Source organism: Lingula anatina, chromosome 5 (genome assembly GCF_051362555.1).
Source record: "Lingula anatina isolate TDL-2025a chromosome 5, LinAna3.0, whole genome shotgun sequence".
In the NCBI taxonomy this organism is placed as follows: domain Eukaryota; kingdom Metazoa; phylum Brachiopoda; class Lingulata; order Lingulida; family Lingulidae; genus Lingula; species Lingula anatina.
This window is the reverse complement of record NC_141771.1, coordinates 9209149-9234010: the sequence shown is the minus strand read 5'-3', so window position 1 is coordinate 9234010 and position 24862 is coordinate 9209149. Positions and strand designations below refer to the sequence as shown.

At 37.5% G+C, this 24862-nt stretch overlaps 3 protein-coding genes across 3 annotated transcripts; all 3 read right to left on the bottom strand.

Moving 5' to 3' along the window:
* Positions 1-1902: 1902 nt before the first annotated feature.
* Positions 1903-3885, bottom strand: LOC147761602 (uncharacterized). Its single transcript, XM_087013289.1, has one exon. It carries the CDS (start codon positions 3883-3885, stop codon positions 1903-1905), a length of 1983 nt encoding a protein of 660 aa, XP_086869415.1.
* Positions 3886-5805: 1920 nt separating this feature from the next.
* Positions 5806-10655, bottom strand: LOC147761601 (uncharacterized). The gene has a single exon (XM_087013288.1). The coding sequence runs from the start codon at positions 10653-10655 to the stop codon at positions 6432-6434; it is 4224 nt and encodes a 1407-aa protein (XP_086869414.1). The 3' UTR covers positions 5806-6431.
* A 6095-nt stretch (positions 10656-16750) lies between these two features.
* LOC147761600 (uncharacterized) lies at positions 16751-22642 on the bottom strand. The gene is made up of 2 exons (XM_087013849.1): positions 22587-22642; positions 16751-20264 (listed from the first exon to the last, which is right to left on the bottom strand). Exon 2 carries the CDS (start codon positions 20253-20255, stop codon positions 18213-18215), a length of 2043 nt encoding a protein of 680 aa, XP_086869975.1. The 5' UTR covers positions 20256-20264; positions 22587-22642; the 3' UTR covers positions 16751-18212.
* Positions 22643-24862: the final 2220 nt, after the last annotated feature.

Genomic DNA, 24862 nt, shown 5'->3' with positions numbered 1-24862 from the left:
CAAGCTTTTCAAGTACTTCAGTGTTAAATTCAAATTGTTTTTTGTTTCCTTTGAACTTGAATTCAATTTCATGGGATGACCTCAATTTTTTGTTTTCTGCTATATTTTTCTCGGACAGTTCTCTTTTTAATCCTTTAAACTTTTGATCCATATAGGATTTAAACAAATTGAAAGTATCAGCAAGATTTGAGCCAACTTCACCTGGTATTTGTTGGCCACTCCCTTCATTTTCAAACTCTCCGCTCTCCTCGGTCGAGTAGTTTTTATCCTCTTTGTTTGATGCTACACCCTCCGACTGTATCAACTCAGGTTCGCTCACCTCAGGCCTCTCAATTTCTTTCTCAGTATGTTCAGAATCTGACTCAAACACTTTATCTTTTGTGATTTCCTACCCTTTGGCATACTAGACGTTTGAAATATGAAATTCAAGCTTAGGAAAACTGGAATGTCTGTACATTAGCGTAGCTCGACTTCGAATGATCGTTTCCCTTCCTCACGTGATCTGTTCACCTTTTGAATACAGCGCCCCCTGTACCTCCTAATAACCTTTCTCCTAAGACACGTCATCGTTGACCCGTTAAACGACAATAAATACATTTAGCCTCTCCACTCCATTCACAACATATAGGGCCTAAGTCCAAAATCATCACAATATTTCGCGTTTATATCCACAACAGGAAATTTTCCGTGCACAAAAGAGAACACAATCCCCTCACCAAGGTTTGTGTTGAATTCCAAAAAGACCAATTTAATTTCAAAGTAAGACTGTGAAGGGCACTTACATAGTGTTAAACTGTCGGCCTAGTCTGCGTTCCTTAACTCACCCTTGCTGAAGTGCTAACAAGTACATTCTTGTTACAAATTCTTTCGTAACTATAAAATGCAGTGGTTTTTTACTAAAGCACACAGTGACAATATTTGAAACAAAATCGACATATTTAAGTTTACTTTTGACTATACCGTACATAGGACTATTAAACACTTTTTCAAGGTGCGAAAGTGAATGTCACCTATAGGCGTTAAGAGTTATATACATTTTGCGACATATTTAAAAAAAGGACGCAATTTTAAGTATTTAATGCTGAAGTAACAAATTAAATCCTGTCCAGTTAATATGCCTGGGGGATATTACAGTGAAAGCACTGGAAGTCTACTGGAATATTATTGGTCCTTTATCAGGAGTATACTCCACAGTATTAGTGCGCATACAGTGGGCAAGTGCAGGTTCTACAATAAAGCATTATTGAGCATTGGCCCATCCGTGCTCTGACAATATTAACATACTGTAGATATTTATGGTGTTTTTCCTATATGTATTTACAAACCCAATAAATTGTAAATATTTAATAAAACAGACATAAAACAACACAAGGCAAACAAGGTGGAATATTCTACTTTTTACTTATGAACTACAGGGGAGGAAGCGTAATGGCCTTTATGTTGTTTCAGACCCTGCCATCTTTTCTGAGAAGCTCATAGGCGCCACAGGGGGCGCTGCTGGCCATCCCATCCGTGTTCTGATACAAATTCTCTCCAGAGCTTTGACCTTCAGGTGACCTTTCGCTCTGGACTCCTTCGGATAGCTGGAGACTTTGATTGACGTGACCCTGGCTCCTCCCATTTAGAGGCACTCGGGTTCGTCGCCTGAAGAAGCATGTCAGCAATACGACGAATGCCACGACGGCGACAACGGCGACGGATGCAGACTCCTCCCATCCGTGCTCTGACAATATTAACATACTGTAGATATTTATGGTGTTTTTCCTATATGTATTTACAAACCCAATAAATTGTAAATATTTAATAAAACAGACATAAAACAACACAAGGCAAACAAGGTGGAATATTCTACTTTTTACTTATGAACTACAGGGGAGGAAGCGTAATGGCCTTTATGTTGTTTCAGACCCTGCCATCTTTTCTGAGAAGCTCATAGGCGCCACAGGGGGCGCTGCTGGCCATCCCATCCGTGTTCTGATACAAATTCTCTCCAGAGCTTTGACCTTCAGGTGACCTTTCGCTCTGGACTCCTTCGGATAGCTGGAGACTTTGATTGACGTGACCCTGGCTCCTCCCATTTAGAGGCACTCGGGTTCGTCGCCTGAAGAAGCATGTCAGCAATACGACGAATGCCACGACGGCGACAACGGCGACGGATGCAGACACAGTTGTGATAGTTTGAACGCTTCGGAGGTCTTTATTCAAACTGGATAGTTGGGCTGAATTGACGAACGAATGGTTCAAAGCCTTGCTAGTAGGCGTGGGTTCCGTCTCTGTATCGGGGTTCGTGGTTGAGGCAATGTTGCAGCTTTGAAAACTTTCATCGTCAGGTGTGCAACCATCTAGCGGATATGAAGACGGTGCCCGACCGTATAGCTCTCTTGGTTGAAAACAGGACCCACTGACAGATACCCTGGAACCGTATTGGATGTTAAGTTGTCGAATCCAGGCTAAACGGCAATCACAAGTAAAATAATCGGTTGAGAAGTAGAATGATTGAAATTGCTCTAGTTTTGCAACTATACACTTGTGAAACGTGTCATATTTGTTATTGCGCAGGTCGACATACCTCAGGGATTGTGACGGACCGATAAATACATTTTGATCTATTTTGGTGATCAAGTTGTTCAAAAAGTCAACATGTTTCAAGTTTATGCAGTTCTGAAACAACCGTGGACCAAGGGAATGGATCCTGTTGTATCTCAGATTAATCTTTCTCAACCCTACCTGTGCAACAAAATGGATTGGGTTGACCTCCTGTATCAGGTTATAACTAAGGTCCAGTTCTTCCAGCTGGTCACAATATTGGAATGACAGCGGGTCAAGAGAAGTTATTTCATTGTTGGCCAGATTGAGTTTCCTTAACTGTACCATTTTAGCAAAATGGTTTTGATTTACTCCTCGTATTCTATTATTGTTTAAGTCAAGCTCTTCCATCTTTTCCATGCCAGATATTGCATTAGGTATGTCTGTTAAAGAAGAACCCATGTAGGAAAGTCTTAAAACTTTCAACGACTTTTGATTGACAAGAACATCAAGATACGAAATAATACTGGGGTTTTGACTTAGATCCAGGATCTCCAACTTGTACAAATTGGTGAAGACATTGACCGGCAGAGAGTTCAGATTACAGTATCTCATGTTTAGATAGGTCAAGTTTCGAAGCAAACCAACGCCAGAAGGTACTTCAGCAAGTTGGTAATTATTATAAACGTTCAGCCACTCTAAGGACCTGGGTAGCTGGCGGAATGACGTTAGAGAACTCCGGTTTAAATAGCAGCTTGCGAGTGACAATTTCCGGAGATTGGGTAGGCGCTCTAACGATGCTGGGACACTACTCAATAGACGGTTGTTGTCAAGCCACAGCGACTGGAGCGATGTCAGGTAACTGAGATAGTTATATGGGTCACCACTTATTCTGTTTCCTCCGAGGTCCAGCTCCTGTAAAGACGTTAGATATGTCAAGGCTGAGGGGAAGGTGGTAAGGTAGGAGTTCCGGAACAACAAAGTTCGCAGGCTGTTCTGTACACCGTAATAGAAAGCTCTTGAACTTATAGAAGGATTGGTGCTTCGCGTGTTCCTTATGTCTGCACGTACGATATTAGGGATATATCGGAAAGCTCCACTGTAGATGCTAAGTTTAGAACTCGACGAAAAATATTTGACTTGAAATAATTCAACCGTATCGTTAGTAACCGTAAAGTGTGAAGGATCTATATAGTATCCACTGTAAGGGTTGCAGTAGAATCTCCATTTAGTCTGTCCTTCTTCAGTATAATTGGCACAGTCTGAGCAGTAAGAATTGATGGAACATGCTCCTAGGCATAGTGAGGGTGCAGCGACAAGCACACTTGCACAGAAAAGAAGTAGACCTCCCGGAACCATTTTGCTACCTTAAAGTAGGAAATCGAAATGTCAAAATATCGACACAAATAATTTCGGATATTAGCGGATTTCTTTAAACAACATTTAAGATTTAGGATTATCTTAAACATTGTATTCAACACCTACCAGAAAAAGAAACGGACAAGGACAACAATGCTCAAAGCTACTAACTAGCATGCCATCAAACACAGAGAGTAAATATAATAATATATGTATTAGTACAGTGTACTTCATTTAGTAATACTATTGATAGAATTATTAGTAGTGATGGATGTAGTAAAAATGATAATACTACAGTAAAAAAAGGTAAGAACGTATGCCTGACACAGTTTCAAACATATTAGTCCTAAAAGAACAACTCTGAGTGAGACTTGTTAAAAGCGTTTAAAATGCGTGGGGCCAATATTCATTTCACGAAGTGGATTTGAAATAGTTCACATTACATTCTTTTGCGGTGGTATTAAAACTTTTTAACAATAAAAATAATGCATAATTTGTGTCCTATATTTTCTTTTTTTCATGATTTTGGCACCGTCTGCTACATGTACTTTAAATGGAAAGACAATCATTTTTATCAAGATGAACTTAGCACATACGCTAGACAGATCTACATGTATAGAGAGCGCACAGAGGGCTTGAAAGGCACAGTGCCTTCAACAAATATAGCTGATATAGTAGGTGGATCGGTAAGTCAGCATTAAGCAGGTTTTGGGAAAAAAGTTACAAACATTTATATGACAAATATTGAGTAATTCGTTGCAAGAAACAACAAGATTTTACATCACGTAGGATAGGATGAAGTGTTGACATGTGCTTGATGGATCAGATTCAAAATTTAAAGCCTTAATCAGATCCTCTAGAATTAGGTGAGCGGCAGAAGGCCAAAATTTTCAGATTTAGTGTCCCCTTTATACACAGACCTGAATTATATATCATTTGAAAGCTCAGAGTCTGCTGGTGAAAGTTAGCCATGATGTGGAAATGGCAATTGCCTGCGTAACCATGGAAACGGACAAAATCCAAGATGGCCGCCTGTTTTTATGCATTTTTTCTGAAAATACAATTCATTGAAAAACATACCTAAAACATTGTGTGTCCAATGGCCTTTACATGTTTTGTGATGAGGGAGGTTATGGGCAAAAAAAACACCATCCCAGAATTTCAAGATGGCCGCCGTTTTCAAGATGGCGGCCGTTGTTCATGGAAAATTGGTCAAATTTTCTCTTTTTGTTCCCAATCTTTACATATAAAATCAAAATTGTAATGTCCACATAGTTATTTTGGGGTGGATTATACAAAGTAGACATATTTTCATTTTTATATGGTATTTGGTTAAATTTGGGTGATGTTAAAGCAGTCAATTTTAAATATTCAACATGGCCGCCCTGAAATGCAAATTTCCATGACATGGGCTTTGGTTCACTTTATTTATTAAATAAATCGTTTTTATTACCAAGCTCACACACAAATATGTGCTAGATGTTAAATACTACATGATGCCTCACACAACCTGTTCAAGATGGCCACCATTTTCAAAATGACCGCCTTATGGTGTTTTTTTTACTAAATTGGATTGTTCACATCTAAAAGGATGAAATTATTCGCAAAGCATTCTTATATATGTGGTTATGAATAAAAATAATGGTAGGCTACGGGATGTTACTACAACTGTTCACTTACAATAAAAAATATTGGGTTTTTAATATATATATATATATATATATATATATATATATATATATATATATATATACACTAATGTATGTTAAAGTTACCATTGTGATTTATGTTGTAAACCTTTGCATCTACTGTCACGATAAAAGATATTCCAGGAATTCTGCAAATATTTAGACAAAAAATTATTTATATTTTTGATCAGTCAAATTTGATGCATTTGCTAATTCTAGGATGTGTGCCATATTAAACATTTTTATCATCAAGAACTACAGATATTGATCGTATTTTATCCTTTATTCATCTTAGAAATATCAATCATTAATGCAAAAAACGTAGTTACAACAAATGCATGCATGTCATTTCTTATAGCATTTCTTTACAGCATACACCATTTTCATTCTTTACTTTGAAATGTTTAAAAAGATAATAACATGCATTCATAGACAGATACACATATTACATCAATACCAATATATGGACAAAGACATACACATTATGAATGATTGGAAGTGCAGCAATACATATACCCAACTGCAAACCCATGTTGGTCAACATTTATTAAGTTGACGTCTCAATAGAGAAAGAAAAACATTAATACATTATTTTTAGCATTTATTACCTCAAAATTTCATCTCTGTACATTACAAGTGCCCATGTACACTCACACACACACACACACCTTAAAATGCTTGTGCCTGTGTAACCCATCGCAAACTGAGCATCACTTTCTATATACTCCTAGAAACAAGGGCAATCATGCTCTCAGTGTGTTCTTTATCAATTTCTGTGCATGTATTCTGATAAAAAAAACAATGTATATTACACACACTCAAGAATACACAGATACCCTCTCATCAGTGACCTGTCATTCATACACTTTCATCAAAATCATCATCATCATCAATATCATTACATGTCTCCAGGGAATATGGATTTTGGCAGACGTCACTACCTTGGCATGGACATATTTCTGTACATGGAAGGCCACTGTGATAACATGAACAATTGTTACAGTTGCTCCTGAGAGTACAAGAGCATACCATTTCCCTGAGCAATTCAGATGCCATTATCCCTTTAAAGTAAACAGGTACTAACTTGTCGTCTTCCCTTTCCCACCCATGCTGAAGTGGAGATCCGAGATGTGGATTTGCGACATGCGAGTTGCACCAGATCTTTGTTTGCCAATGAGCTCTCCTCGCATGTTCAATGAAACTGGCTTCACATGGAGGCAGTTTGGCAATTGCCTGGTCTTTCCTGTTGGCAATTTTAAAGCGTAGTTGATTAAGATCCTTGTGTGATGATATGTCCTTCTCTCCTGGGTCATATAGAAGAGCCACCAATTTTCGTGCTGCATCAATGGCACCATCTTCTGGGTATTTTCCAATCATTTCAAGGTCCTGGAAACTCCTTGGTCCTTTCCTTTGAATAACCTTCAAGACTCCTTTCTTGCCAATTCCAAAGAAGGAAGAAGTAGAGTCGCACCCAGTAACGGCATGGACAGCAGGTAGAATCTTGCATAACTGTGGACCAAGGGATGAGCAAAGTGTGTGTACTGGTAGAAATCGCCGTCTGTCAGTTGTTTTGCTAATGCAGCCAGTCTCTATCCACATGCATCTCACATTTTGTAAACAAGGAAAATAATATAAAGAAAGCACCAATACATCTGTATCTGGGGACTTAATGATAACACTGCCTTCAATACCCTTAGACTCAAAGAGCTTATCGGCAAAAACAGAATGTAAAATCATCCGTGTATCAGCTTCTTCCTGTGAGCTTGAATACTGTGGGACTTCCTCCACACTTGTACTTGTAACCGACATCATGGTCTCACCATTGGAAAAACCTCCAGCAACAAGAAGTCTTTTGGAAGGGTGGTTTTTCATCCATTCTGGGGCATGCTTGGTAAGATACAGACAAAGAAAAATAACAAGTGATTTTTTGTTGGTAGACACACTGAGGAATTTCTTCCAAGGAGGAACAGGCCGCCCGCCAATTACTTGGTAGGTCTTAAACCCTAACTGTGATTTAGACCGTCGGTCTCTCTCAGCAGATTTAACAGATTCTGGGCAATCATATCTATCGAATACTTCAACAACAGTGTTGGCTCTTGAAAAGACTGCCTGAAGGTTTTTAAGATATGCGGAAGCAAAGTCATTAAAAGTTTGAAATTTGCTACCAGTCATCATCTGGATTACTGCCATGGAATCCCTTATGTACACAACCTCTGTCGGGTTTGTAACAGGGCAATCAGGTACATGGCTACAGAAACTCTCCAAATGGTGTTGTAATTCCGCTTTGTTTGTCTTCCGCATTGTGCCATCTGTATTAAACATTGATGCTGGCACTGGACCCACGGGATAGCAAAGGACTGTTTCCATAGAAACATCCTCTCGACTCTTTGACAAAGATAAGGCTCTGCGGAAAACAATCTCTGGGTTTAGTGCACCTGATATAACTGTTGGTCCCAACTTAATCTTACTTTTTCTTGCCATGTCTGCAAACGACTTTAATCGGGACTTGCTGATTGGACTGTAAAAGCTGTGTGCTCCATTGGGTTCGAGGGTATTGTGAACAAAGGAAGCCAGCTTCTCTTCACCAGTCTCCAAGATGCCAAGAAGAGAGGTTTGAACATCCAAAGAGGCATGGAGACCAGTGGAAATATTTATGAGCACATTTGGGTGCTCTTCAGCTTCAAATGGATTCGTCATGTTGTTCAATAAATGCCTAATAAGTGCTTGAACATGTTCCTCATCTGTTTTCATCCCAGAGGTAAGCTCCTCTCTATGACTGCTTTCCATATCTTTGACAATCCCACTCCTTTCCCGCATCAACTTCGAGTATTCACTCATGATGTGACGTGTAATACTCCACCTAATTAGGGCAGGTTTCTTTCTTGTAAGGCCCACAATGCCACTGGCTCCTTTTGCATCCTTTATGACCGTCTTCTCTGTTCCCATGTCACTCCAAATGCCATTAAATCTTCCAGGTACTTGCCGTACTACAAATTCTCCCGCTCCAAATGCACTCTTAACCTCTTGAGGAAGATTTAACATATCTAGCAGGTAGACTGGGGTCCATCGAGCATAGTTTGTCCTATTTGTCGCAAACAAATACGGCAACATTGCCCTAACTGAGACAAGGTGCATCTCCCAGTCACCAGAGCGCTCTGCTCTAACAAAGGTTAAAAGAATATGAAGAGCTTGAAGGAGGTTGTCCCAAAACTGAAATGTGGGAGATTCCCTTCGCCCCCAGGCCTGGAATTTTGAGAAAGTTGGCAACAGGAGCTCAGACAAACTTTCAGACAAGTCATCCATAAAACCTACAACACCAGACTTGTACAACTCCTGAGCATTTAACACCTCATCCCACACCAACTGTGAAACCTGGCAATTTCGTCTTTGGCACCAAACTATGAAAGCTGACAATTTGAGAGCCGTCAGAGCTTCAAATACCAAAGTTAGCCCTCTTACTGCCCTGCTAAATTGTTTTCCACACAACATCTGCTCAGCAGTGGATGCTGCATACACATCAGAATCAACAATGAGATCCAACAAACCTGCATCAGCCCAAATTTTTCCAATAGACGCAATGAAGCATGAAAGTGTATGGAAACCACCCATCCTAATGACATGACAACCAAACTCATCAGGCAAGGACCATTTCACTTGCTGGGCAATGGCATATAGCTGTTGGTCCATCGTTTGTACTGCAAACTGCTGTCCGAGTGAAGTACTCATATCCCGACACTTCAGCATTGTGGTGTAAACCGTGGACATGTCTGTAGGCTTAGCATCGAGAACTGGCGCATATGCAACAGCAGTATAGGTCGTTTTCTTCACAGCCAGCCTATGATTGAATCCTGTCCAGAATGGAATGACTTGCTGGTGTGAAGGCTCAACTTCTACAGGTAGGATACTTCGGTGAAGCATTCTCAAAAGGCACCATGCCATATCTTTGACTTGCATTACATTCTCTTTGTAATAATTCAGCTGTTCTAAAACCTTCTCTCTTCTCGGTGGTTCAGGACGTGTCTTTGGTTTCTGAAATGGTGTGCATTCCATCAGTGATTCGGATTTTTCAGAGAGAACAAGTGCCTTAGACTTCCCAACTTTTAATGGGATTCTTCTACTCACAGGGAGATGTAGATCTTGCTCTTGAAAAACTACTCTGGCCATTGCATGGAAGGTATTTTTTCCATCCACGGTCTCTACGTTAATATCAATGTTGTCGTCACCCTCATGGATGAAACGACCACCATCACAGCGTGACACAATGCCATGTGGAATGTAGACACCATCTTGCTGCCTCTCAACCTCTAACTCAGCAATGCATGTCATTAATCTTCTAAGATCATCATAGGAGATGCAAAAACCGTGGCTGTGCAAGGTGTCTATCAAACTCCGAGAACCAAACTCATTGTGCAGTTGTGCTGCAAGTCCTACTTGTAGAGGGGGGAGAACTTTGCAACAGCTGAACATTATGCACTCAGCAATAGCCAGACATCTTCTGCGTACAGCATCAGATGATGGGAAATCATTGCTCATTGCATTATATGCATCTAAGTTGGTTAACCAAAGAACAAACTTTTGAAGCAAACCTGGGACAAATTGGCTTGATTTCTGTAGGCTAATATCACTTGGTGACGGAAAGCATTCAGAAGGGCCAGTTTTTTCTATCTCTGATCTCAAGATAGAAACTGCTTTGTAAACAATTGACTCATCAGAAGACAAGTGATCAGCATCTTCTGTTGCTGTATCTTCTGGACCTAGTGAAATTGATGAGATCAGGTCTTGTTTGATTCTTTGGGCAGCTTTGATAGCGTCGCCTAAAGAAATTTTACTGCAAAACACAACAGTGGACTTCCCTTGTCCATATTGTACAAGAAATGACACAGCATCACCATAATGCTTTTTTAATCTCATTTTGAGCTTTTCACCACGATAATTTGAAGCCACTGCACTAGAAGGAAGCAGAGACCTATACCTGTCAAGAAGGCTAGACAGCATAAAAGCTTTATTATTTGCCATCAGATCAGTATCTATTTCTGCTATCAGTTCATAAAATGCAACATCATATTCATTATCAGATTTCATTGAGGGACGATAAGTCAGATTGGTTTTACTTATATAAGAGGAAAGACAGGATGCATGATATACAGCATCCTTTGCAATCAAATCTTCACCTGCTATCTTAAACGTCATAAAGTCGTCACCTCGTTGAACAGCAGCATCTTTGAGTTTTTGTTCTCTTTCAAAAGTTTCTATTTTGTGTAATTTTTGTTGACCCTTATGTGTTTTCTTAGAACAAATCACACAACATGACCAGTCAGTCCCATGTTTTCTTTGGGGTTGCCCTGATGAAGACATGCCATCTTGGAAGGTGGGGGATTCTTCAGATACATTTCTGGACTTGTGTTTTAAGTTTGACTTACTTGTATACACTTGAAAGCAATGTCTGTGATACTTAACAGTGGGAACATCACTCAAACTAGTAAATTCATCCTTCAGACGGTAATAAACCTCATCTTTTCTAACAGTTGCAGCATTTATTATTGATTCATGACCTGAGGAAACAGCTGTAGATAGCTTTGATTCTGTGTTTTCTTGACACACAACACATTTTGAAAAGTCTGTCAAAACAAGTCTTCTTTTCTTCAACTTTATTGGACTTCCATCAGATTCTAAAACAATTTTATGGATTTTAGGGCATACAAAATGAACAAGGGACAATTATGCCACAGGAAAAAAAACAAATTGCTTATGATATTTAATTTTTTTTTTTGTTTTGAATATACATTCAACACAATTTATTTATAAGAGTATCACAAGTATGCACACAAATTTGTAAATCTTTTACCTGCCATAGTGTGTGGAGTAAAAGGTCGATAGGTGCAGAGAAGTGAGAGGAGAAAGGTGCAAGCCAGTGACCAGGTAGATAGAATGCTGATATTCTGTTATGTAGTGCAAGTCATAGAGGAGTATGGGCATAATGGAGAAACCATATCAACATTCCAAATGTATAAGAGACAATCCTAGAAGCTGTTGTCATCACTTGATATACTGTAAAGAATAGAACAAATGTACGTGGACATATATGCATTGTAATAGAAATGATAAACAATATGTATAGGAGGGTTCTAACACTTTCTTTGTTTGTCCATAGCTAATTGAGACTTATTATTGTTTTAGTTAATCACATCAAATATTTATGTTCTAGTTCTTATGATTTGACAATTTAAAATTAATACAAAAGGACTTGATTGTGTAAATTTACCTAGATGATTTCATACTGATTTCACATCTTGCTGACAACAACTTGTTATTATGGGATGTGACCTACATAAGAGGCTTATGGGAAATGACACAATTACAAAGGTAAACAAAACATGTGTGATAGAGGGGTCATGTTTGTAACCATTTTCTGCTATATTTCAAACCTAATATTTATTTCCCCTTAAATTAGATTATAAAAATTACTTCATTTAATGAGAAAGGACATGAATTTCTAATATAATAATGACATTTACGTATAAAGCCCACATGAGTGCAATATAAAATGCAATAATGATAATTTAATGTTGGCGGCCATATTGGATTTTGCAGTCATTTTAAATTAACTAGTAGGTTTTTTCTTTTTAATTTGGAGACCTACAACATTCTTTAAGCCAGTGTAAGAAGAGTGATATAAATTGTCACATGCTGTTTTCTAGCATGTAAGCTGTGTGAATTTGACTATTTATGTCGCCAGCATAGAATGCATACATATAAGGTAATGTCATATAATTTGCATTTATCATATTAAGACATCAATAAATCAATAAATCTCAAAAATATATCAAGGTAAATTAAAATTTCTACTGTACATTTAATTTTTTTTTTTCATTTTTGTAAATGGAATATTTTATTCATGTATATATAAACCTCGCTTTTAGATATGTTAGTTAAGTGAATTTTAATTAGAAAATGGACGCCATTTTGAAAATTGTGGCCATCTTGAAGAGGTTGTGTGAGGCATCATGAAGTATTTAACATCTAGCACAAATTTGTGTGTGAGCTTGCTAATAAAAATGATTTATTTAATAATTAAAGTGAACCAAAGCCCATGTCATGGAAATTTGCATTTCAGGGCGGCCATGTTGAATATTTAAAATTGACTGCTTTAACATCACCCAAATTTAACCAAATACCATATAAAAATGAAAATATGTCTACTTTGTATAATCCACCCCAAAATAACTATGTGAACATTACAATTTTGATTTTATATGTAAAGATTGGGAACAAAAAGAGAAAATTTGACCAATTTTCCATGAACAACGGCCGCCATCTTGAAAACGGCGGCCATCTTGAAATTCTGGAATGGTGTTTTTTTTAGCCCATAACCTCCCCCATCACAAAACATGTAAAGGCCATTGGACACACAATGTTTTAGGTATGTTTTTTAATGATTTGTATTTTCAGAAAAAATGCATAAAAACAGGCGGCCATCTTGGATTTTGTCCGTTTCCATGGTTACGCAGGCAATTGCCATTTCCACATCATGTCTAACTTTTACCAGCAGACTCTTAGCTTTCAAATGGTATATAATTCAGGTCTGTGTATAAAGGGGACACTAAACTCCTTAAATAAAGCACTTTTTGGGGTTTTGCCGCTCACCTAAATAGTGTTCAATGACAATCCGCCTACTTTGTCATTAATTTCAAGTAGTGCAAAATATATATTACTTTAATAACACAGGTCTTTTGACGAAATTATCTAGCAGTAATCTTTTGCTTGAAAGATAAATTCGTATGTTGAAGAATGAGCAATTGATGCACTCTTGATTGCCAGTTGAATTGCAGTGTTTGTGCTGAAGACCTGCCTTTGCAAAGATAGCAGTTATGTCTATGCCCGCCATTGTTCATCATTACCTTCTGTACTCTGATAAGTGAACCTATTTGAAAGTGTAACTAAATGACACCCAGCAATCACTTGTTTTACCAAACACCTGTTACCCTTTCTATTGAGATAAATAAATAATATATTCAGCGTATGAACGAAAAATGTACCTATACTACATGTACTTACCGAGCTGTTAAGATCAGGACATTAGTATATAGAAGCAACTGTATGTGTGTTGCCTTCTGTCACGTATTCCACAAGCATCTGTATATGATAGCCAAATCCGTCGGTTGTTTGCTAGATAAATAAACCATGTACACTAGATTACACACGTTTACCATATAGCTTCATTTATCAGGTCAGATATTATCATTTTACTTTGTAACTTGTGTTTTGTACTTGGTAACTGCTTTTTGCCTCATGTACTCTTATATTTGTTTGTTGGTGGTTAATTATTGATAAATGAAACAGATTGTTAACCATCCAGCGACGCAAATTCTTATCTTTAATTACAACCTTCTTCTTACATTGTTTCTCAATAATTCATTATCACGCGTAGCATACACTGTACATACATGTCCTGTTAATATTTCTAACTTACATGAGTCACACAACTTAAATACTTTGTCTTCATAAGCTTTAGTCGCTTGCGTGATAATGATAATCTTTCTTTAAGATGAAATCTAATTCCTCCTTTAAACGGGTTCATTGAGGCCACTTCTTAATCTCTCTACGGTGCTCAATGTTATAAATACTGATAAACAGTAAATGATAAGTTGGTATATTGCCAAGTGTATGGCAATTTTTTTCAATCGTTTTTTTTTTCATGTATTTGTTAATCGTTTTGTTTGCATTTGAAAATTCATTTTATTATTATGTGTCATTTAGTTTGAAGTTGAAGCGTTCAGCCAAACTTCCATCTTTTCTAAGAGAGCATTCACAACCACTTGATCCGCGAGTTAACTAGTCCGTTGATCAAATATGGCGCGGCCCAATTGAAAGCAATTCGAGGTTCAATAGTTCCTCCACTGTTCGGGCAGCACGTGTGAGAGGCGGAGTATCCGTTACATTATTGTTAGGGGGTTTTACGACTGGCTTTTCAGTGGGCAGCATATTAAATCCTCGTAAAAATTAGTTCACGGATCACCTAGTTATGAATACAGTTTTGGGCCGCCTTCAGAACCTCGGATCAAAAATGGCCACCCGTTTAAAAGCTTGCGGTCTAATACCCTTATAGACACTGACTACATTATTATGCAACAAGCATTCAAGCTGTCGGTAATATTTGATCCGCGGAATAGTTAATCCGCAGTTCTGAATGAAGACAGACTAGTTGTTAGATGAAACTCTATGCGCAACTTGATGATGTTTTACAAAGCAAAATAACAGTGGCACGCAAACCATGGTGTATTCACAATGTCGTTCAATAAATTGCAATTAGAAAGACAAAAAAACCGAAAAAATATGTACGTTCATTTTGTCGGCTTTTACTCGTTGCCACGCAGCCCTTGCTAGTCTGCCCTTATTTATGAGCCAATTCTCCCCTCAATCCCGCGAAAGTCCTCTTGGTTTTATTATAACTTTTGATTTCCTTTGAATCGAAGGCACGGACCACAAAAAATCGTAAAATTTCACTGTTGACCAATATTCGTCTGCTAGGTAGGGCTACCGTGTACCTCGCTGTCTCTATTTCCTCTGATATCCCTATCAGGCTAGTTAGATTGTAATTTGTTATAAATATCTTCCGTCTGAACTCATTTACCGGTACATGTAACTGCAGATAGTGTCAGGGTCCCATTGAATATTTTCGTTACTCGTAAAGTCACTTTTTATTTCCCAAGAGGCACGAAAAGTTCGTACTATCCGATCCGTGAAGCACCCCATTTCCATGACTCGTGAATACTGTTTTTCCCCCTCGTACTTTTATACTTTGTGATTGGTGACTTTCAACTCGCCGGATTTGCATCACCAATGGTATATGAATACCGTTTTATTTACTGTAATTTTTTTTTAACTAATGATTTTGCTTCCCGTGAACCGTGATCGCTACCCTCCCCCCCCCCACCGCCTAATGGGACCCTCCAGTGTAAATGTACAGTAACTATATGTACATATTTATGCATTTACTGTGATTTATGATTTAATGATTTTGTTTCCCGAAAACCGTGGTTACTACCCCCTCATATGACCCTCTATTGTACATGTATAGTAACTACATGTACATGTACATATCATACGTGCCATGTGTCACATCGCCTTCACTATACTATAGTCACTATAGTCCCATAAGAGAGCTGAATTAATCGTTATTCACATTTTTTTTTTCAAAATAATCCTTTCTTCAAATGTTGTATCGAGTTGAAGTTCCAGTGAGTAGGAGCTTGTGAGAAAAATATAACTCGACCTCCAAAATATTCGGCTGCGTTCAAAGATAAATAATCAATTCAATGCACGTGTTCTTTAAGCAGGGTAATCGTGAGCACTCCATAATCTGTACGCGGCACTCAGTGTATGATAATTAATAAATACTGATTAACGCCAGTAAAAGATGTCAATGATATAGAAATGGGCATTGATAAAGTTAACTCAATAGACTTTGCTAAGGTTACCTCACATTAATTTGCATTAATCATTTCCAAAGTGTCCCTTTTTTAACTAAAACCATTAGATTTGTGTCCACTGATTAACAGGTTGAAGCTTGCCTAGTACAACCGACTAAGTAGACAATTGCTCGTAGATATAATGCAGCATTGCAGTAGGATATGACGCATAATATACAATTGATATCTCAAGTAGCTACTATCTTCATCACGCAAAGTACACCTTAAAAATACTAAGTCAATGATAATCGAATTCAACAATAAGGAATAGATATACATTTCGGATCATTCAATCTGTTGTTTAAGTTATCAAAGACTTGTTTTATTTACTTATATTATTCTCTGTAAAATCCAACACGCTAATAAAAGAACATTGTTAAATCTTGAAGGAATATTTCATTAGTGGACGTTCCATGAACTGTTTGTTAATAGGCTATACTCGTGGCTTCCTTTGGATTTCTTAGTCACGACAGGAAGTAAGACAAAACGCTGTTTTTTTTTTTAATTAATGATGTGTTTTTTTTTATGCTTTTTATCTTTTTAATAAATATTCTCAACTGCTTAAATTTTATGAATAAACCTTTTTTAGCGGCGCTTCTTCGAAAATAACAAAATCAATATTATTTTAAGGTATGGGACTTAGATATGCTAACTCATATCCCCTTTACTTCATCGTCACATACAAATACAACCAATGAAGTGCTCCTTTCCAAGGCTGCTCTCTAGTAGTGGTGTCAACCTGTGTGAAACAATGTTTCCTACAAGCACAGACCATCAATACGTACGTACCAGTTGCTTGATCCCGTAAACATCTCGTTCTTAAAGTTATATTATATTTTAGAACATTTGATAACTGATTATAGAAACTTTGATATAATTTCATTTGAACCTTTGGCCATAAGAGCTTTGACAAAATTAAATAAATCACAAGATATTATATGCAAAATAAAGTATTCATTAATCGAGCAAAAAACAAACACACAGTGCACCCCGCCGTTTTCACGGTCAGGCAAACCGCTAATTTCACAAATTTCACAGTCCCGATCACCTATAGGCGGCGCTGGTAAAGCAATAATCGCTGGAGCAAAGGTGTCGCTTCCTTTAGGCACACAGTCTTTGCTCCCCTGGTCGAAGTTTTCAGGGAAGGTTTCTGAGTTCAGTGGTAGACGAGTGAATATCCAGAGAAAGGGTATGGAACAAGTAGTCTATAACTTCCGAAATAACGTCACATTAGGATTCTGTAATACCTTTTAAAACTCCAATTTTGAAATTATGTTTTTTTACCAAATGTTTCAAGTTTAATACCCACGACGTTATTTACAAAGCTGGTACTTCCAGATACAGATGCAATAGGCAACATCAAGTATAAATGTTTATATTTCATTAATTTATGTTGCAATAGGTTGGGAAAATTGGAATTAGAAGAACATGCCTTTGGCACCTATTCTACATGGTTTTATTTCTATGGTTATAATGATAATAATAATATGCACTTTATACAACTTTCCACGTCATTTGACTGAAGTATCAAAGGTACACATGAACACAAATAATTTGTCATTTTTGGATTTCAAATGGTTATTAACCAGGAAAGACTACAAGCAGGTAAAAATAATCACAATTAGCCTCTCCACTTCATTTACAACATGTAGGGCCTAAGTCCTGAACCATCACAATATTTCCCGTTTATATTCACGAGACAAAAAAAAGGATGCAGTTTAAATATTTGATGCTGACGTAACAAATCAAACCCTATCCAGTCAGTAAATATGCCTAAGGATATTACAGTGAAAGCACTGGATTCTATTGGAAAATTATTGGTCCTTTATCAAGAGTGTGTGCTCGACAGCATTAGCGCGCATGCAGTAGGCAAGTGCAGGTTGTACACTAAAACAGTAGTGAGCATTGGCACATCCGTGATCTGACAATATTGACATACAGTAGATATTTATGGGGTTTTTCCTATGTGTATTTACAAACTTAATAAATCCCGATGTACCGTACCTATTATCACATGATCTGATTAATTCAAATTTTATAAATCAGAAAATTACTACAGTGTATGAACTGGGTAACTGTTCCTTCACTCGTAAAAACAAATTGCATTGCAAAAAATTAATAAAACCGACATAAAATAGCACAAGACAATGAAGGCGGAATATTCTACTATTTACTTATCAACTACAGGGGAGGAGGCGTAATGGCCTCTATGTTGTTTCAAAACCCGCCCATCTTTCCTCAGAAGTTCATAGGCGCCACTGGGGGCGATGCTGGCCATCCCTTCCGTGTTCTGATACAAATTATCTCCAGATGTTTGACCTTCAGGTGACCTTTCACCCTGGACCCCTTCGGATAGCTGGAGACCTTGATTGACCTGACCCTGGCTCCTCCCATTTGAAGGCACTCGGGTTCGTCGCCTGAAGAAGCATGTCAGCAATACGACGAGAGTAGCGACGAATGCCATGGCGGCGAAAACGGCGACGGATACAGACACAGTTGTGATAGTTTGAACGCTACGGAGGTCTTTATTCAAACTGGATAGTTGGGCTGAATTGACGAACGAACGGTTCAAAGCCTTGCTAGTAGGCATGGGTTCCGTCTTTGTATCGGGGTTCGCGGTTGAGGCAATGTTGCAGCTTTGAAAACTTTCATCGTCAGGTGTGCAACCATCTAGCGGATAAGAAGACACTGCCCGACCGTATAGCTCTCTTGGTTGATAACAGGACCCACCGACAGATACCCTGGAACCGTATTGGTTGTTAAGTTGTCGAATCCAGGCTAAACGGCAATCGCAATTAAAAAATTCGGTTGAGAAGTATAATTTTTGTAATGACTCTAGTTTTGCAACTATACACTTGTGAAACGTGTCAAATTTATTATTACGCAGGTCGACATACCCCAGGGATTGTGACGGACCGATAAATACATTTTGATCGATTTTGGTGATCACGTTGTTCAAAAAGTCAACATTTTTTAAGTTTATGCAGTTCTGAAACAACCGTGGACCAAGGGAATGGATCCTGTTGGATCTCAGATTGATCTTTCTCAACCGTACCTGTGCAACAAAATGGATTGGGTTGACTTCCTGTATCAGGTTATAACTAAAGTCCAGTTCTTCCAGCTGGTCGCAGTATTGGAATGACAGCGGGTCAAGAGAAGTTATTTCATTGTTGGCCAGATTGAGTTTCCTTAAGTTTACCATTTTAGCAAAATGGTTTTGATTTACTCCTCGTATTTTATTATTGTTTAAGTCAAGTTCTTCCATCTTTTCCATGCCAGATACTGCATTAGGTATGTCTGTTAAAGAAGAACCCATGTAGGAAAGTTTAAGAACTTTCAACGACTTTTGATTGACAAGAACATCAAGATATGAAGTAATACTAGGGTTTTGACTTAGATCTAGGATCTCCAACTTGTTCAAATTGGCGAAGACATTGACCGGCAGAGAGTTCAGAAGACAGTATCTCATGTTTAAATAGGTCAGATTCCGAAGCAAGCCAATACCCGAAGGTACTTCAATAAGGCGGTAATTATTATAAAGATTCAGCCATTCTAACGACCTTGGCAGCTTGCCGAATGACGTGAGAGAACTTCGGTTAAGGTAGCAGCTTGCGAGTGACAATTTCTGGAGATTAGGTAGGCGCTCCAATGATGCTGGGATACTACTATATAAGCGGTTGTTATCAAGCCACAGCGACCGCAGCGATGTCAGGTATTTAAGGTAGTTATATGGGTCACCATTTATTCTATTGCCTCCAAGGTCCAGCTCCTGTAGAGTCGTTAGATATCTTAAAGCTGAGGGGACGGCGGTGAGGTGGGAGCTCCGAAACAGCAAAGTTTGCAGGCTTTTCTGTACACCGTAATAGAAAGCTGTCGAATATATTGAAGGACTGGTGCTTCGCGTGTTCCTGATGTCTACACGTACGGTATTAGGGATATTTCGGAAAGCGCCACTGTTGATGGTAAGTGTAGAACTCGTTGAAAAAGAACTGACTTGAAATAAATCAACCGTATCATTGATAGCCGTAAAGTGTGAAGAACTTATATAGTATGTACTGTAAGGGTTACAGTAGAATCTCCATTTTGTCTGTCCTTCCTCAGTATAATTGGCACAGTCTGAGCAGTAAGAATTGATAGAACAGGCACCTTGGCATATTGAGGGTGCAACTACCAGTAAACTTGCAAAGAAAAGAAGGAGACCCCCAGGAACCATTTTGATACCCTGAAATGAGTTGCGAAAAATATTACAATATCATCATAAATAAATACACAAAGAGTTAGAGGTGAATATTTCAAGGTCATCTGAAACAGTGTATTCAACACCCACCAGTAAAACAAATTGGTCAAGGACAACAATATTCAAATTAAACTGCTAATTAGCATATTATTATTATTATTATTATTATTATTATTATTATTATTATTATTGTCAAACTTGCAACCCGGGGGTTGGATAATTACAATCATTGCATGACAGTTGGATAAAACCATCAGTAAGTAAGAATAAAGGAATAATAAAAGACATATGTAAGCAAATTTAAAACAAAATATCTAAAATGCAAGGTTAAAAAAAAAGAAATAAAAGTCTATCAGTTAATTCTGAAACTTGTATATGGCACTTGTTAAAAAGACACTCATTGATCGTTTGGTTTTAATTTTAGGTCTTTTGAAAGTTTCCTGTTCCCTTAGAGAATATTTGACATTTTGTTTTGGTTGTAAAAGATAATACAGTCTATGATCCGGTTCATTTGATATACAATAAACAATTATATAATAAACAATTTTTTGCATGCATTGATCCGTCTTTCACTCAGTAGTTCAGGTTTACTATGTTCACAAGCAGCATATCATCAAATGTAAATAACAGTATTTACTAGTAGTACATGTAGTAATACTACTGGTCGTAGTATTGGTAGTGATGGATGTAGTACAAATGATAATACTTATTTTATAAAAGGAAGAACGTAAATCTGACCTAGTTTCGAACATATTTGTCCTAAAACTCTGAGTGAGGCTTGTTAAAAACGTTTAAAATGCGTGGGGCCAATATTCATTTCACGGAGTGGATTAAAAACAGTTCACATTGTCTTCTTTTGCGCTGGTATTCATACTTTTACTCATAAAAAATAATGCATAATTTGTACCCTATATTTTCTTTTTTATGATTGTGGCACCGTCTTTATGACCTATTTAAAGCTGGTAACCTTTTATTGCATGTGATACGTTCAGAGGTAGCCTATACCCCTGTACAGTGTAATTCAGGTAATGTTGAGATGTAAGAGCCCAAACACATATACAGTATAAGCATGGGACATTGTTGATACATTGATACATTGTATGCTAAAATCCCACTTTTATATTTAGTACATTTTGTTACACTTTCTCTTATAACCTCAGTACGACGCACACAGTATCTTAAATTATTAAATTTGCTAACAAATTAACACAGCAAATGACTGACGCTGCTAATTTATACGAAAAGACAAATGTAACCGAGTGTTTCTATATTTTCATAGCATGGCAACAATGACAAAGATTATTAGTTTTCCAAAAGTTTATTCAGTTCAGTTGTGGCATATAAAGTCATTTAACGGCCTGACGGTGGCATAATAAGGTATATAAAAAGAAGGCATATGTAAGAAGACCGATATAACCCCCCTGACAAACAACTTCGGACAACGCCTAGAGTACACAACCGCACACAACACACGTGCCTCTTGGTCTCTGCACACACAATGAATGAATACTAATACAAGGTCAAATTCACCACGTGACTTCCGGAGTTACCAGAAGTTACATTAACTGCTAAATATTCATAAGTGGCTTGTCATTTGTCACACAATCATTTATTTTTATTTTTATCAAGATGAACTTAGAACTTTCGCTAGATCTTTAGATAGTACGCAGAGGGCCTGGAATACACAGTGATTTCAACGATAAATCCTTGTACAGTGTATGCAAGTGCTAGACACACAAGATGTAGAAGGTGGGTCAGTTGTTCAGCATAAAGCAGACTTTTGAAAAAGGTTACAAACATTTACATGATGTAGAGATGACATATGCTCGATGGATTCAGATTCAAATAGGGAAGACTTAATAAGATTCTTTAGAATATTGTTCGATGAAAGTTCGCCTACTTTGTCTTTAATTTCAAGGAGTACAAAATGTATTACTTAAAGAACACAGGTCCTCTCGCAATGTTTTTTTTTTTTTTTTTTTTTTTTTTGCTTTGCTTCATTTGTAAATGTTGTGTGTTAATAAATGATCAATTTGTATGTTGAAGAATGAGCAATTGATGCACTTATGATTACCAGTTCAATTGCAGTGGTTGTGCGGAAGAACTACCTTTGAAAAGATAGCAGTTATGTCTTTGCCCGCCATTGTTCTTCATTACCTTCTGTACACTGATAAGTGAACCCATTTGAAAGTGAAACAAAATGACACCCAGCAACCACTTGCTTTACCAAACACCTGTGCCTTTTCTATTGAGATAAGTTAGTAATATATTCAGCATATGAACGAAAAATCCACCTATAGTACTTACCGAGTTGTTAAGATCAGGACATCAGTATATAGAAACAACTGTATTGGTGTGCCTTCTGTCACGTATTCCAAGCCTGTCGGTTGTTTGCTATGTGACTAAACCGTGTACACTAGATTACACACGTTTACCGCACAGCTTCGCTTATCAGGTCAGATATTGTTGTGCTTGGTAACTACCTTTTGCTTCAGGTATTCTAATATGTGTTTGTTTGTGGTTAACTATTGATACACGAAACAGATTGTCAACCATTCAACTACAATTTTTTTATCTTTATTTATAGAACCTTCTTCTTACATTGTTTCTCAATAATTCATTATCACGTGTAGTATACATACATGCGTTGTTAATATTGCTAACTTACATGTGTCACACAACTTTAATGCTTGGTCTTCATAAGCTTTGGTCATTTGAGTTAAGAAATACACGATAATCTGTTTTCAAGGAATTCCTCCTTTAAAGGGGTTCATTGAGGTCACTTCTTAATCTCACTGCTGCACTCAATGTTATAAATACTGATAAACGCTAAATGGAACGTTAGTTGGTACACTGCTACGTGTATGGCAATATTTTTCTATTCGTTTTTTTTTTTTTTTTTTTTTTTTTTTTTTTTGATTTCGTTAATCGTTTTGATTTTGGAAACTCATTTTATTTTTATGTATCATTTAGTTTGAAATTGAAGCGTTAAGCCAAACTTCCATCTTTTCTTAGAGAGCATTCACAACCAATAGAGGCACTAACTAGTCCGTGGGTCAAATATGGCGTGGCCAATTGAAAGCAATTCGAGGTCCAATAATTCCTCCACTGTTCGGACAGCGCGTGTGAGAGGCGGAGTATCCGTTACATTATTGTTAGGGGGTTTTACGACTGGCTTTTCAGTGAATCAGTGAATCAACGTAGAATCAATGTCGTTTGCCTGCTGGGCTAGTCTGTCCTTATTTATGAGCCACCTCTCCCCCAATACCGTTAAATCCCTTTTGATTTTATCATATCTTCTGACTTCCATTGAATCGAAGGCACGGGCCACACATTTTGTTAAAGTTCACTGTTGACCAATATTCGTCTGTTAGGTAGGGCTACGTGTACCTCGCTGCCTCTATTTCCTCTGATATCCCTATCAGGCTAGTTACGTTGAAACAAGTTATAAATATCTCCCGTCTGAACTCTTAACCGGTACATATAACTGCAGTTAGTGCCAGGGTCCCATTGTATAGTTTCATTACTCATGAAAGTAAAAAAAATCATATTATAAAACGTGATCCGTGAAGCAAACAATTCCCATGACTCGTGAATGCAGCTTTTATTCCTCGTCCTCCGTGCATTGAAGTCATTATACTCGGTGATTCGTGATTGTATGATTGTAACTCGCCGGACTTGCATTATCAATGATATATATATATATATATATATATATATATATATATATATATATATATATATATATATATATTTACTGTGATTTATGATTTAATGATTTTGTTTCCCGTAAACCGTGATTACCACCACCCCCTCATATGACCCTCTATTGTACGTGTATAGTAACTACATGTACATATCATACATGTATGTGTCACATGGCCTTCCGTAATATGTCACTATAGTCTCATAAGAGACCTGAATTAATCGTTATTCACATTTTTTAAAAAAATAATCCTTTCCTCAAATGTTGTATCGAGTTGAAGTTCCAATGAGTAGGAGCTTGTGAGAAAAATATAACTCGACCTCCAAAATATTCGGCTGCGTTCAAAGATAAACAGTCAATTCAAGCCACGTGTTCTTTAAGCAGGGTAATCGTGACCCCTTCATAATCTGTACGCGGCACTTGTATGATACTTTATAAATACTGATTAACGCCAGTGGTATTGATAAAGTGAACCAACAGACAGTGGTTAGGCTACCGAACATTAATTTGCATTCATTCTTACCTTAAACTAGGTATTAGATTTATGTGCACTGATAAACCCGTTGAAGAAGACGAACATGACGGACAATACATAAATATAATTGACAACAGGAGTAACTGCATGCTATCATCATCACGCAAAGTAAGCACACTTTTTAGATTATGAGACAATGATTATCGAATATAACAATAAGGAATAGATAATGCTAAAGCATCTTGGACCACTCAGTCAACTGTTGAAGTTATCAAAAGATTGAGATCATTGTTAGCTGTATACATTCTGACTCGTCAACATTAACTCAAGGAAATTGATAAATCTTGAAAATAATTTACCTAATTTACCCCTGTTACGACATTAAGACGCTGCATTAAAATT